The sequence below is a fragment of the Dendrobates tinctorius genome, unplaced genomic scaffold (genome assembly GCF_039654945.1).
Source record: "Dendrobates tinctorius isolate UK_male_01 unplaced genomic scaffold, ASM3965494v1 ptg000014l, whole genome shotgun sequence".
Classification (NCBI taxonomy): domain Eukaryota; kingdom Metazoa; phylum Chordata; class Amphibia; order Anura; family Dendrobatidae; genus Dendrobates; species Dendrobates tinctorius.
In genome coordinates this window covers 14,400,705-14,414,267 of record NW_027361682.1, presented here as the reverse complement: position 1 = coordinate 14,414,267, position 13,563 = coordinate 14,400,705, and the positions used below count along the sequence as shown (strand labels likewise).

At 44.0% G+C, this 13,563-nt stretch overlaps 1 protein-coding gene across 1 annotated transcript; it reads left to right on the top strand.

The window, feature by feature from the left end:
* The first annotated feature begins 286 nt into the window (after positions 1-286).
* LOC141070368 (aquaporin-8-like) lies at positions 287-13,233 on the top strand. Its single transcript, XM_073559488.1, has 6 exons — positions 287-333; positions 8,839-9,128; positions 10,470-10,596; positions 10,686-10,897; positions 11,013-11,147; positions 12,442-13,233. The coding sequence occupies exons 2-6, from the start codon at positions 8,857-8,859 to the stop codon at positions 12,482-12,484; spliced, it is 789 nt and encodes a 262-aa protein (XP_073415589.1). The 5' UTR covers positions 287-333; positions 8,839-8,856; the 3' UTR covers positions 12,485-13,233.
* Positions 13,234-13,563: the final 330 nt, after the last annotated feature.

Below are 13,563 nucleotides of genomic sequence, written 5' to 3'. Positions count from 1 at the left end.
ATACTGCCCCTATGTACAAGAATATATGTTAGCTAGTATAATTTTCCATACTTGACTGCAAAGGTGGAAGTGCATAAATAAATTAATACTAAGTAATGTTGTTGCCTGTATACAGGTTTCACCAACCAGTGCCATCTTACGTTTTCCCAATTGGTGTCAAAGTGGAAAACAAATAATGAATGATTTTTCTGAGTTCTTTTTCAAGTCCAAATGCTTTTGAGGTCATTGTCCTTTAACTCGGTGTTGAACTTTGGAAAATCAAACTCAAAATTCAGAATCGGCAACAGTCAGAGCTGTCACAGTAGAGCAAAGGCGTAGCTGCAGATCATACAGGTAAATTAATCATCGTGGTGTATTTATGGAGTTACAATCCTGCTGTGGTCATAGACCAAAAGCTGTGGCATGAAAAGTACTACTACTGACATTTTGGGGAGGTGATTGGAGCCAATAAAGAAGGAATAATAGTCTAATGGATTTCTATGCACCTTTTTTCTTGGAAGATTCCCTAATTTTGGCGATTTCAGTTAATGGGGGGTGGAAGTGCTACACTGTGCCAAAACCACTTGTGTACAACAGCAGCATGTGGTCCTGCACACAATATTTGCTTTTCTCCAAGTCTGGAATATAGCTATTTTCTCACTAAACGATGATCTTTTGCACCAGTTTTGGGGCAGGAAGACCATTTGCTAGCGGTATAAATAATACTTACCTGATATGACCTATGGGATATGGACAGAGCTCTATGGGTGCGAGGGATACACTAGAGTGCATATCCCTGATGGTATGGAAAAGCGTTCTTTACGAGGGTCTTGATGACTAAGTTTCGGGACCAATGTGTTATTCATTAAGCCGAAGATCTGTTTTAATCTAGAAGGGTTTCCTTCAAGGAATAACTTCCATTCCTTAGATCTACTATTGTGTTGGTGGACATGACTGTACTCTTTCTCCCCGAAGAAGAAAAGGATTGGGCAAGTTAACATTCAAGGTGCCTGATCTATTTTCATTACAACCATACCTTTTGGAAAAACAACTAAAAACACATCAGAATACGGCATATGGCCAACCGTAGGGCTTATCAATATAAAAATGGTTTACAAAGCCAACCCTTGCACTTAGGAACATGGTCATTTCAGAAGATTTTTTTTTAAGTCCTACCTTTGATTAGCAGTAGATTTTCCCTCTAGGAAAACTTTTTTTTCCATCCACCAATGTTACCCAACTAGGGTTTTGGTTTATAGAAACTTGAACTTTTATAAAACTTGTTCAGGGGTTATTGAGAAGACAAGGGTTGATTACTGAAAATTCCAAAGTGGTAATTATTGAATGCTTTGCCCACTGTTGAGGAGCTAGTTTGTTTGACGTAGGAGGACTGGTTCCATGAGAAGACAAAGAATTCACCATGGTAAAAAGATTTGGAATATCCATCATTGTCCAGGGATGATGCAAAATTTGTAGCTAACAATTCAGTTGTTTTAGTACCTACTTGCCCAAATTTCTTCTTTTGGGCCAGTCAGTCATTCTCGCCCACTAATGCGTATAGAGGTGTCTCAATTCTCTCCCAGTAGTTGTTGCGTGTAAAAAGAAGTGGGTATGTTGAATTTCGCCCTGTTTCCTTGTTCTTGCTGGAGATAATAATCACCATGATAAGGGTCAGAATGTGGCTTCTTCCCACTGAAAACACAAGCTGAGCATGTACTGTATATGGAGTAAAAGCTGACAGTCCAACAGGTGAGTGTATGGCCACTCTAAGTTTGACTACAAGAACCCAAAATTTGAGATACTAGAAGTAATTATTATGACTAAAGGACACGACTGCCGATATGGTTATTGCAATGTTAAGTTTTCTGATATACTTGACCTCATTGTGTTTGTACCATGAAAGTCCTTTTATAATGACATTGGTTACACAAGATTTGTCCTTGAACTTCAAATCTGGTTGAAATGTCCAGGTATTATTATTATTACTATTATACATTTATTCCATGGCGCTTTACATGTGAAAAGGGGAAATATAGACAAGTACAATAAACATGTGTAAGACAAGGGACACACAAGTAAAGAAGGAGAGAGGACCCTGCCCGCGAGGGCTCACAGTCTACAGGGATGGGTGAGGATACACTAGGAGAGGGTAGAGCAGGTTGTGCGGTGAGGATCATTGTATTGGTCCTGTATTGTATCATTGTATCATTGGATCATTGTATTGGTCCTGTATTGTTTATGGTATTTCATTCCATCATCCATGTATGCTGTCTGACAAGTGTGAACTGCATCATATATTGCCAGATATTTTTATGGTATTTCATTCCATCATCCATGTATGCTGTCTGACAAGTGTGAACTGCATCATATATTGCCAGATATTTTTATGGTATTTCATTCCATCATCCATGTATGCTGTCTGACAAGTGTGAACTGCATCATATATTGCCAGATATTTTTATGGTATTTCATTCCATCACTCCTGTGGTGGGTCTTTAATTTTTATCTATTTGGTTTCTGCTTTGAAGTGTAGAAAGGTGTGTTTTTTTTTTTTTTCCCTTTCTCTGTTTGATGGCCTTGTCCAGCGTTAGTTATTTACCCTGCATAGTAATGCCTGCTCTAGCCTTGTGCTAATTGGTTAATTACTGATTGTGGCCTTTTGGTGGCTGAAGCTAGCAGACATTTCATTTCATATATATTTAGCTCTGGCTGGGATAGCACGCGTACGGGCTTACGCGTGCAACAGATATTAAGTGCAACAGGATCAAGTGTTTTGCAGGTAGACAATGCAGTTGGGCAGGAGACAGGTAAGGTGCATAAGTTTTTCATGCACGCATGCTTCTTGGTCAGTCGTACTACATATGCATTGATCATATTAACCTGCTGCTTATTTGTCTTCACTTCTGCTTTTTTACAACTCGCCTGCCCTTTTACACATTCTGTGCACTCTCTGCATATCCACCCCTCCCTTTTCCCCTCTCCCATGTTTAACTCTGAGGCTCTATTGACATTTCTTACCCACACCAAACCATCCAAAACCTCTATGCAGCACTCAAAACGTTCATACAAATCATCCCACCACCTGCTTTTTCTGTTTTTTCTCCTTTTAATAGTTGCAGGTGACATCTCCCCCAACCCTGGGCCTCCCTCCACCAGCATACGTTACTCTCCTCCAGCTCCATATAGAAACCCTGCTAATCTTATTAACATTCAGTGCATTCCTTCTCCTCTCACTTTCCAATGTGCTCTCTGGAATGCACGGTCTGTGTGTAACAAACTGACTTACATTCACGATCTTTTTCTCTCTAATTCCCTTAACCTTCTGGCTATTACAGAAACCTGGATCCAGCATTCAGACACCACCGCTGCTGCCGTTCTCTCGTTTGGTGGGCTGAAATTTTCACATACCCCCAGACCTGAGAACAGACAGGGTGGAGGTGTTGGTTTGCTCCTTTCATCACAATGTGCTTTCCAGGTCATCCCCCCGGTTCCCTCACTTACATTTCCTTCCTTTGAAGTCCACGCCGTCAGACTCTTTAAGCCCTTCTCCTTACGAGTGGCGGTCGTTTATCGCCCTCCAGGCTCCTCCCGCCAGTTTCTAGACCACTTCACCACCTGGCTTACTCACTTTCTGTCCTGTGACATCCCCACCCTCATCATGGGAGACTTTAACATCCCCATCAATGATCCGCTCTCCCAGTCTGCCTCTCATCTTCTTTCTCTAACTTCTTCATTCGGCCTCTCACAGTTTACTAATTCCTACACATGAGGACGGGAATACTCTGGACCTGGTTTTCTCCCGTCCCGGCTCGCTGCACGACTTTACTAATTCACCTCTCCCGCTCTCGGACCACAACCTTCTTTCCTTCTCTGTCAAGAATTGTCTCCTCACCCGGGACACCCCCACTTACCACACTTATCGGAATACACGTACCATTAATACCCAACAGCTTAGGGACAATCTCCACACATCTTTAGCCCCCATCTCCACCCTCTCCGGTCCAGACATAGCATTGTCACACTTCAATAATACACTGAAGAATGCCCTAGATGAAGCAGCACCTTCTATACGCAGAAAGACCCGACACAGACAACGGCAGCCCTGGCACACAACGCAAACACGCTCTCTTCAGCGCTGCTCGAGGTGTGCAGAGCGGCAGTGGAGAAAATCTCTCTTAGCAGAAGACTTCATCCACTATAAGTTCATGCTCAAAACCTATAACTCTGCCCTTCATCTGGCTAAACAATCCTACTTCACCACCCTCATCACCTCACTATCCAACAACCCAAGACGACTTTTTGAAACCTTAAACTCCCTCCTGAAACCTAAAGTACAGGCCCCCATCACCAACCTCAGCGGTGAGGATCTGGCCACTTATTTCCTAGAAAAAATCAACCACATCCATCAGGATATCTCAGCCCTATCTCCTCAGTGCCTGGATCCCCTTCCCTGCTGCACCTCAAGCTCACTAGACATCTTTGAGCCTGTTTCAGAAGAAGAAGTTTCCAAGCTCCTCGCTTCTGCTCGGCCTACAACCTGCAACAGTGACCCTATTCCTTCACAGCTCCTGCAGTCTCTCTCACCAGTGGTCACCACTCACCTGACTAAAATATTTAACCTCTCTCTTTCTTCAGGTATATTTCCCTCCTCATTTAAACATGCCATCATAACCCCTTTACTTAAAAAGCCATCCCTGGACCAGAACTGCACTGCTAACTACAGACCTGTCTCTAACCTTCCCTTCATCTCTAAACTCCTGGAACGCCTGGTCCACTCCCGTCTAATCCGCTATCTCTCGGATAACTCTCTTCTCGACCCCTTACAATCTGGTTTCCGCTCTTTACACTCTACTGAAACTGCCCTCACTAAAGTCTCTAATGATTTAATAACAGCTAAATCGAAAGGTCATTGCTCCCTGCTGATTCTCCTGGATCTCTCTGCCGCATTTGACACTGTGGATCACCAGCTCCTCCTCACTATGCTCCGCTCTATAGGCCTCAAGGACACAGCCCTCTCCTGGTTCTCCTCCTACCTCTCTGACCGCTCCTTCACTGTATCTTTTTCCGGCTCCTCTTCCTCTTCTCGTCCCCTTACTATCGGGGTCCCGCTTTGCTCAGTCCTAGGCCCCCTCCTCTTCTCTTTATACACTGCCCCTATTGGACAAACAATCAGCAGATTTGGGTTCCAGTATCATCTCTATGCTGATGACACCCAATTATACACTTCTTCCCCTGACATCACCCCTACCCTAATTCAAAATACCAAGGATTGTCTGTCTGCTGTCTCTAGCATCATGTCCTCCCTCTATCTGAAACTAAATCTCTCTAAAACTGAACTTCTTGTGTTTCTCCCCTCTACTAACCTCACTCTACCTAACATCGAAATAACCCTGGAGGGTTCAGCCATAACTCCCAAGCAGCATGCCCGCTGTCTTGGGGTCATATTCGACACTGAACTTTCCTTTACTCCGTACATCCGATCACTCAGTCGCTCTTGTCACCTGCATCTTAAAAACATCTCCAGAATCCGACCTTTTCTCACCTTTGAAACTGCTAAGACTCTTACTGTCGCTCTTATTCATTCTCGTCTGGACTACTGCAACTCTCTTTTGATCGGTCTCCCTCTTACCAAACTTTCTCCTCTCCAATCCATCTTGAATGCGGCAGCCAGGGTCATATTTCTGTCCAGCCGCTTCACCGATGCCTCCATCTTGTGCCAGTCACTACACTGGCTACCTATTCGCTACAGGGTCCAGTATAAACTCATCTCTCTCACCCACAAAGCTCTCCACTGTTCTGCACCGCCTTATATCTCCTCTCTCATCTCTTTCTATCACCCTACACGTGCCCTCCGTTCTACAAATGACCTAAGACTAACATCCCCCGTAATCCGAACCTCGCACCTCCGTCTCCAAGACTTCTCTCGTGCTGCTCCAGCTCTCTGGAATGCACTTCCCCAGACGATCAGACTGATACCTAGCCCTGACCTATTCAAGCGCGCTTTGAAAACCCATCTCTTCAAACAAGCCTACCACATCAACTACTCAGCAAGCTAACTTTGCCCTGTTCCCGCCTTCCAAATATTATTCTGAATCTGCACCCTACTATTCATCTGTCTCCACACCCTTCATGCACATGATAACTGCACTTGATACTTGTCTATTGCACTTAAACACACGGGCTGATGACCGGGTCATGCAGCTTTATATGAAAATCCCTATTATAATTGCCAGACCTGAATTAACAAGCATTTCTCACCTACTGTGTCCCCCCATTTCCTTGTAGATTGTAAGCTTGCGAGCAGGGACCTCACTCCTAATGTCACTGTTTGAATTGTCTTAACTTGTATTGAATTTATTGTCTGTACATGTCCCCGCTTAATTGTAAAGTGCTGCGGAATATGTTGGCGCTATATAAATAAAAATTATTATTATTATTATTGTAGTCTGTAGGCTTGTCGGAACAGGTATAAACACTGCTCAAAAAAATAAAGGGAACACTTAAACAACACAATGTAACTCTAAGTCAATCACACTTCTGATTTAACAACCTGTTCAGTTAAAAAGCAACACCGATTGTAAATCAATTTCTCCTGTTGTTCTGCAAATGGAACAGACAACAGGTAGAAATGATAGGTAATTAGCAAGACAACCCCTATAAAAGGAGTGGTTCTACAGGTGGTGACCACAGACAATTTCTCTGTTCTCATCCTATTTGGCTGTTGTTTTGGTCTATGGGCCCAGTCACACATAGCGACTCACCAGCGATCCTGACAACGATACGAACTTGTCAGGATCGCTGGTGTTTTGCTACATGATCGCTGGTGAGCTGCCAAACAGGCAGCTTCACCAGCGATCAGGACAGTGACACGCGGGTAACAAGTGACACACATTGCTTAGTTACCAGCATGCTGGTGCAGGAAGCTGGTAACCTCGGTACACATCGAGTTTCTAAGCGGTGTGCGGCACTTAGAACCCGACGTGTACCTTGGTTACCAGCTCCATGCACCAGCGCGCTGGTAACTAAGGTACACATCGGGATTCTAAGCGCCGCACGGTTACCTTGGTTACCAGCTCCAGCTCGCTGATCTCCCGCCGGTCACATGCAGCGATGTGTGCTGGCCAGCGGGAGACCAGCGATCAAAAAAATGTTCTGACCATTCCAGGACGATCAGCGATACCCGGCAGGGGTCCGGTCGCTGGTAAGTGTCACACACAGCGATCTCGCTGGTGAGATCACTGTTGCGTCACAAAACTTGTGTGTGTGTGTGTAACGGGGGCTTATTTTGCATTTAATTATTGCGCTCACCCCTAGTGGTATAGTAGCATGAGGTGATGTCTACCATACAACCCACAAGTAGTGCAGCTCATTCAGGATGGCACATCAATGCAAGATGTGGCAAGAAGCATAGCTGTGTCTGACAGCACAGTGTCTAAAGCATGGACCAGATACCAGGAGACAGGCCAGTACACCAGGAGACGTGGAGGGGTCTGCAAGAGGGCAACAACCCAGTAGCAGGACAGCTACCTCCTCATTTGTGCAATGAGAAATAGGAGGAGCAGTGCCAGAGCCCTGCTAAATGACTTCCAGCAGGCCACTAACATTCATGTGTCTGCTCAAACTGTCATAAACATACTCTATGAGGGTGGTTTGAGGGCCTGACATGGGTGTGCTTATAGCCCAACCTGGTGCAGGGCGACTGGCATTTGCCAGAGAACACCAAAGTTGGCCGGTTCAACATTGGTGCCCTGTTCTCTTCATGGATGAGAGCAGTTTCACACTGAGCACATGTGACAGACGTGACAGAGTCTGTAGACACCATGGAGAACATTCAGCTGCCTGCAACATCCTCTAGCATGACTGGCTTGACCGTGGGTCAGTAATGGTGTGGGGAGGCATTTCTCTGGAGGGCCGCACAGCTCTCAATGTGCTCGCCAGATGTACCCTGACTGCCATTAGGTACCGCAATGAGATCTTCAGACCCATTGTGAGACCTTATGCAGGTGCACTGGGCCCTGGGCTCCTTCTGATGTATGACAATGCTAGGCCTCATGTGGCTGAAGTGAGTCAGCAGTTCCTGCATGATGAAGGCATTGATGCTATGGACTGACCTACCTGTTCCCCAGACCTGAATCCAATTCGGCAAACTTCATGTCTCATTCCATCCACCAATGCCACGTTATACCACAGACTGTCCAGGAGTTCACTGATGCTTTAATCCAGGTTTGGGAGGAGATTCCTCAGGAGAACATCTGCTGCCTCATCAGGACCATGCCCAGACGTAGCAAGGAGGTCATACAGGCACATGTAGGCCACACACACTACTGAACATCATTTCCTTGTCTTGGAGGCATATCCACTGAAGTTGAATCAGCATGTAATTTGATTTTCCACTTTGATTTTGAGTATCATTCCAAATCCAGACCTCCATGGGATATTCATTTTTTTTACATTGATCATTTTGTGCTTTATTGGTCTCAATGAATTCCACTATGTAATAAATAAAGATTTGCAACTGGAATATTTCATTCAGTGAGATTCAGAATGTGGTATTTTAGTGTTCCCTTTATTTTTTTGAGCAGTGTATATACAATATAGCTAAAGATTTGGCTGAGCGCTCCTGCATTCTCTATGAAAGAGCTGATGCCAGCAGAGGCATAGCTCCAGCTGAACAATCGGATCAGCAGTCCAAAATCAGACATGCCAGATCAATATGTCCCCTGACAATAAATTTTCCAGGACTCTCATTAGTTTAATGTGTATAGGAGGGCTTTTTACTTGTTCAAAAGTTGGGTGGAGGAAGAAGACAAACTTTTGAGATCACCTTCTTGATCTTTTTTTCATCTATTTTCTCAACAGCTGATGTAAGGTGCTGTTATGGCTAAATCTTATACTCTTGAGACAGAGCTGCAGAACATGGGCTCTACATCGAGAGAGGCTTTGACAGAGAAGGATAAAGAGAAAGATGAATTCAACGTCTTCGAAAAGTTTGTCCAGCCATGTATAGTGGAACTTCTAGGATGTGTTCTCTTCATTTTCATCGGATGTCTCTCAGTGCTGGTCAATCCTACTGGGGCTGGACCGCTGCTACCGGCTCTTGCCCATGGTCTTGCTTTAGCTATTGTCATCTCTGTTCTTGGCAACATAAGGCAAGTTTGGCAGTGCCATATGGCAAGCCAAGAAATAAGTAACAACGATGTCTTTAAAGTCTACCAATGACGCAATAGATGGAAAGGAGAAGATATCTACGCGTCTAACCGTTTCAGAGACATATAGCATAAAGAATGTCTGACTGAAGTTTTTTTCAAAGCAGGTCATCTTGTGCCACTCACAGTCGCAAAGCTAGATTCCGATGGGCCCCAGTGCAAAATTTGGACCTGTGCCCCTACATGCATGTTAGTCACAATATGGACCCTTGCAGAGCCCTAGCCTTCCTGTAATAATGTTGAACATCTTAGGCCCCTTTGTGTAATAATGTCTTCCATCCTGGGCCTTTTCCTGTGATAATATCCTCCTTCCTGAGCGCCTTCTTGGTATAAGGTCCCCAATGCTAAGTATCTTCCTGCAATATTACCCTCCATCCTGGACACCGCCTTGATATAAAGTCCCACATCCCGGGCTCTTTCCAAGAAATAATGTCCCTCACCCTAGACTCCTTCCTGGTATAATGTCCCCGATCCTAGGTATCTTCCTGTAATCATGTCATCCATCCTGGGCCCCTTACTGGTAAAATATCCCCCATCTTGCCCCTTCCCGGTATGATGTCCTCTATCCTTGGCCCCTTTCTGGTATAATATCTCACATTCTGGGCTCCTTACAGTACGTGTCTTTCATCTTGGGCCCCTTCTAGGTATAATGACTCCCTATCCTAGTGCAATGTCTCCCACTCTGCTGCTATTTTCCAACACACTTAAAAAACCCACAAACAATTCTTACCTTCCTCCAGCCCCCGATATGCAGCATCCTTTTTCATAGCCGGTGCAGAGACCGGCAGCTCACTTGGCCGTGCCAGCCATAAGTGGCGCATGTCATCACGGCTGATCTGGGGCTGGGTGATCTCCTCCATAGGAGACTAGAAGCTGCGATCATCCGTTCGCTTGTGCTACATAGACTGTGACTGGAACACCACAATCAGCTGCCGGACTTTGATTGGCCGATGGCTTGTATGGCAGTGCAGGGTGCAGGTGGGTCTCTGCGCCACAATAAATTTCAGTCGAATGTGTGTCTTCTCACACACATGCAGCTGACATAGGTGATGGCGTCAGCTTGGTTGCACCTTATGCAGCCGCACTCATTATGCCCCTGTCCACTCGAGACAATAGAAATCGTAAGGAAGGACACATCAGAATATTATAAATACCAACAAGATGTATAAACAGTCTAGGTAGTAGGCGTAGGGCAGCATTTGAATTAAGTAGTGTTGGTTTATGTATATTGGTACTCTATAGAAAATAGATAATTTTTATATTTTCTGTCTTTTTTTTCTCTAGTGGCGGACACTTCAATCCAGCCGTCACTCTAGGTGTAGTAATTTCTGGAGGACTGAATCCCATTTTGCTAGTACCCTACTGGGTGTGCCAGCTAGGCGGAGGAATGCTCGGAGCTTTGTTGGCCAAGGTACAGACATGTTTTTTGCTTCTTGTGATGATTTTGGTTTACCCTCTTTCATCACTGTTTCCAATTCTCTTGCTGATTGTTTCTTCCAGGGAATGGCAGATGAATCATCATATCGAAATCGAACAGGGGCAGTCTGCATGTTGGACAGCGAGGCATCAGTGGGAAAAGCAGTGGGAGTGGAGATAGTCTTCAGTTTTTTCCTGGTGTTTGCTGTAGTGATGGGAGCAGTGGGAGAGCGTAGCCGGACCCCTCTGGCACCTTATTCTATTGGATTCACTGTAGTAACTGGAATTTTGACTGGGTGAGGGTCCTGATATATTACGTTCATGCTCCATATTGTGAGTAATGATGAATTAGATAGCATTTATGATGAATATGGACTTCAATAGGATCTAATTTGGTGTCATGTCTTACAGAGGCTCCATATCAGGTTCATGCTTGAACCCATCGCGGGCTTTGGGCCCAGCAGTCGTAGCTGGTTACTGGGATTACCACTGGGTATACTGGGTGGGTCCTGCCTGTGGGGCAGTCATAGTGTCTCTTATATACAGGTAAGATGTTTCATTTGGTTATTGGTGCAGTCACAGCTTGGTCAGAGACTGCAGGGATGGTGTTGTCCCTTTGGGGGATTGTCTAATAAGTTTGTGTTTTTTTTTCCCTAACCCATATAATCTAAAGTGATAGAGAGGGTAGGAACCTTAAATACCCTCTCTGGATCTAATTTTGTATCATCTGCAGCTTCCCTCTTTCCCTAAACCAACAGATGCATTAATTATATCCCTAAACAATCACATAGCCATTTCTGTGCCATGCCTTGACCCGAGGGGACACCTCTTGTCCATGTGTTTCCATTCAGGACCCCCATGATACTAGATAAGATTAGATAACATAGTAATCTGCAGCTTCTCTCTCACTCTTCACTTTGTTTTTCTTTTTGGTAATGTTGGTGACAACAGGCCGGCAAATTGATTTTGCCTCCAAAGTTATCTCTATGCAATTGGTTAACCCTGATGGTACCATTCCCATCCACATGTCCTCACTGGGCATCCTCACTCTACTGTATAAAATGGAGATTTCCACTCTCTGTCCCCTTTCTTGTTTTTGGTAATATCAGTCACAACAGACTATTACATTAATATTGTCTCCACTCACATGTTCACCTTTACACCCTTATGGGACATCCCTTATCTATATAACCAAACTAGGTATCTGCTCTCTATTACATAAAGTGCATATCTGTAGCTTCCCTTTCTCCCTCCCAGATATTGTTTTTGCTAAGGTTGAGCACAACAAACTTGTCATTATTTATGTCTCCAAGCAATCACATGGTCCTTGGTCACCTTTACACCTTGGCTAGCAAATATGCCCCAACAAGGAATCTCCTCTGTATTACATAAAGTGCAGATCTGCAGCTTCCCTCTCTCCCCATTATTGTTTTTGCGAAGGTAGAGTACAACAAGATGGTACATTTATTTTGTCTCCAAGCAATCACATGGACATCTCTACACCATAGCTGGCACTGGCAGGACACTCTTTGCCTATACGCCCTCAATAGAGATCTTGTCTCTCAATTCTTGTCCATAAGCCTTCAGTAGTGATCTCCTCTCTGTTAAAGTGCAAATCTGCAGCTTCCCTCTCTTCCCTCTGGTTTTTGTTAATGTTGATCACAACAATCAGGTTCATTAAATTTGTCTCCAAGCAATTACAAGCTTCCTTCTATGTCACGACTGGCCCTGGTGTGACAACCCCTGTCCGTACAGGACCCCCTCTCTTCTAAATAAAATACAAAGCAGATGCAAACAAAACCACTTTTTAACTAGGGATGTCTCCATTTGTCTATTATAGGCTTCTTCTTGCAGGAAAGTCCCATCGATTACTCTTGAAATGACGGAGAAAAAAAGACTGACAGCAATCATCTCAATCTCCCAGCTGGCAAAAAAATCATTGAACGGAGATGGCCACATGAGCAAATGTGGGGACCACAGGCATTTAGTAAAGCAACCGGTCACATCCTACGACCCAGTATTAAAATATATCAGACGCTCATTTCTATTGTTGTCACATGACAAAATTGCTGATATCTTTTTTTTTACATTTCAATAATATGAAAGTAACATAATAAAATATGGGAATGACAGAAATGATGACTATATAAGAAAAAAATATATGTTTCACTGCATAGAAAGAATACATAAATAGAAACATCATTCCTGTTGGGTCAGTGGGCAAAAAGAAAAAGTCTTGCCACATGCATCATAGCTACAGTACTTTGAGAACATTACCCCTATTTGGCCCTGACCAAATAAAGATTTCACATACAACACTGCCACCTGCTGGCAAACTGTTTTATTACACCAATGGAGAAAACTGGTTGAAGTTTTTGACAAAAAAAAGGAACTTTAAGCAAAAACATGAACTAAGAAACAGAAAATGTTAAAGATATGGGTTTACAGGAAAAAAAATAATGAATCCTCATAATTCTGGATAAAAGTAATTTAACTCATTATAAATAATAAATCTGTATGCAATTAGCTCACCCTAGTGGCAGATTATCTTATTACATCCAGTCCTCAACTGCATGATTTTCACATGTCAAACTTCACTTATAAACTTTTTAATAAACTTTGCCCCTGGTCATTTGCATGTTTTTTTTGTTCTTTGCTAGATTTTTTTTCGCTACTTTTTGTAGTGCAAAAGTAGCATGCTACACTAAGAGTTTCCACGTTCAGGAACACATCCGGATTAGCTGCGGGTTGAACACTGCGTACAGCCGCAGCGCTCAATCCGCAGCGTACAGATGTTACAGCATAGTGGAGGGGATTTTATGAAATCCCGTCTCCACTATGCGTCCTAATACGTGGGTGACACACCCGCGAAACCGGACATGCGGCGCGTCTTTTTAGACCGCAGCATGTCTGTTTACCTTGCGGAGAAGCTCAGTCTCCGCAAGGTAAATAGCCTACTTTA

Coding starts and splice junctions, on each gene's coding strand:
- LOC141070368 (XM_073559488.1), top strand. CDS start 8,857: ATGGCTAAATCTTATACTCTTGAGACAGAGCTGCAGAACATGGGCTCT. Junction 9,129..10,469: donor TCTGTTCTTGGCAACATAAG/GCAAGTTTGGCA, acceptor TTTTTTCTCTAG/TGGCGGACACTTCAATCCAG. Junction 11,148..12,441: donor ATAGTGTCTCTTATATACAG/GTAAGATGTTTC, acceptor TGTCTATTATAG/GCTTCTTCTTGCAGGAAAGT.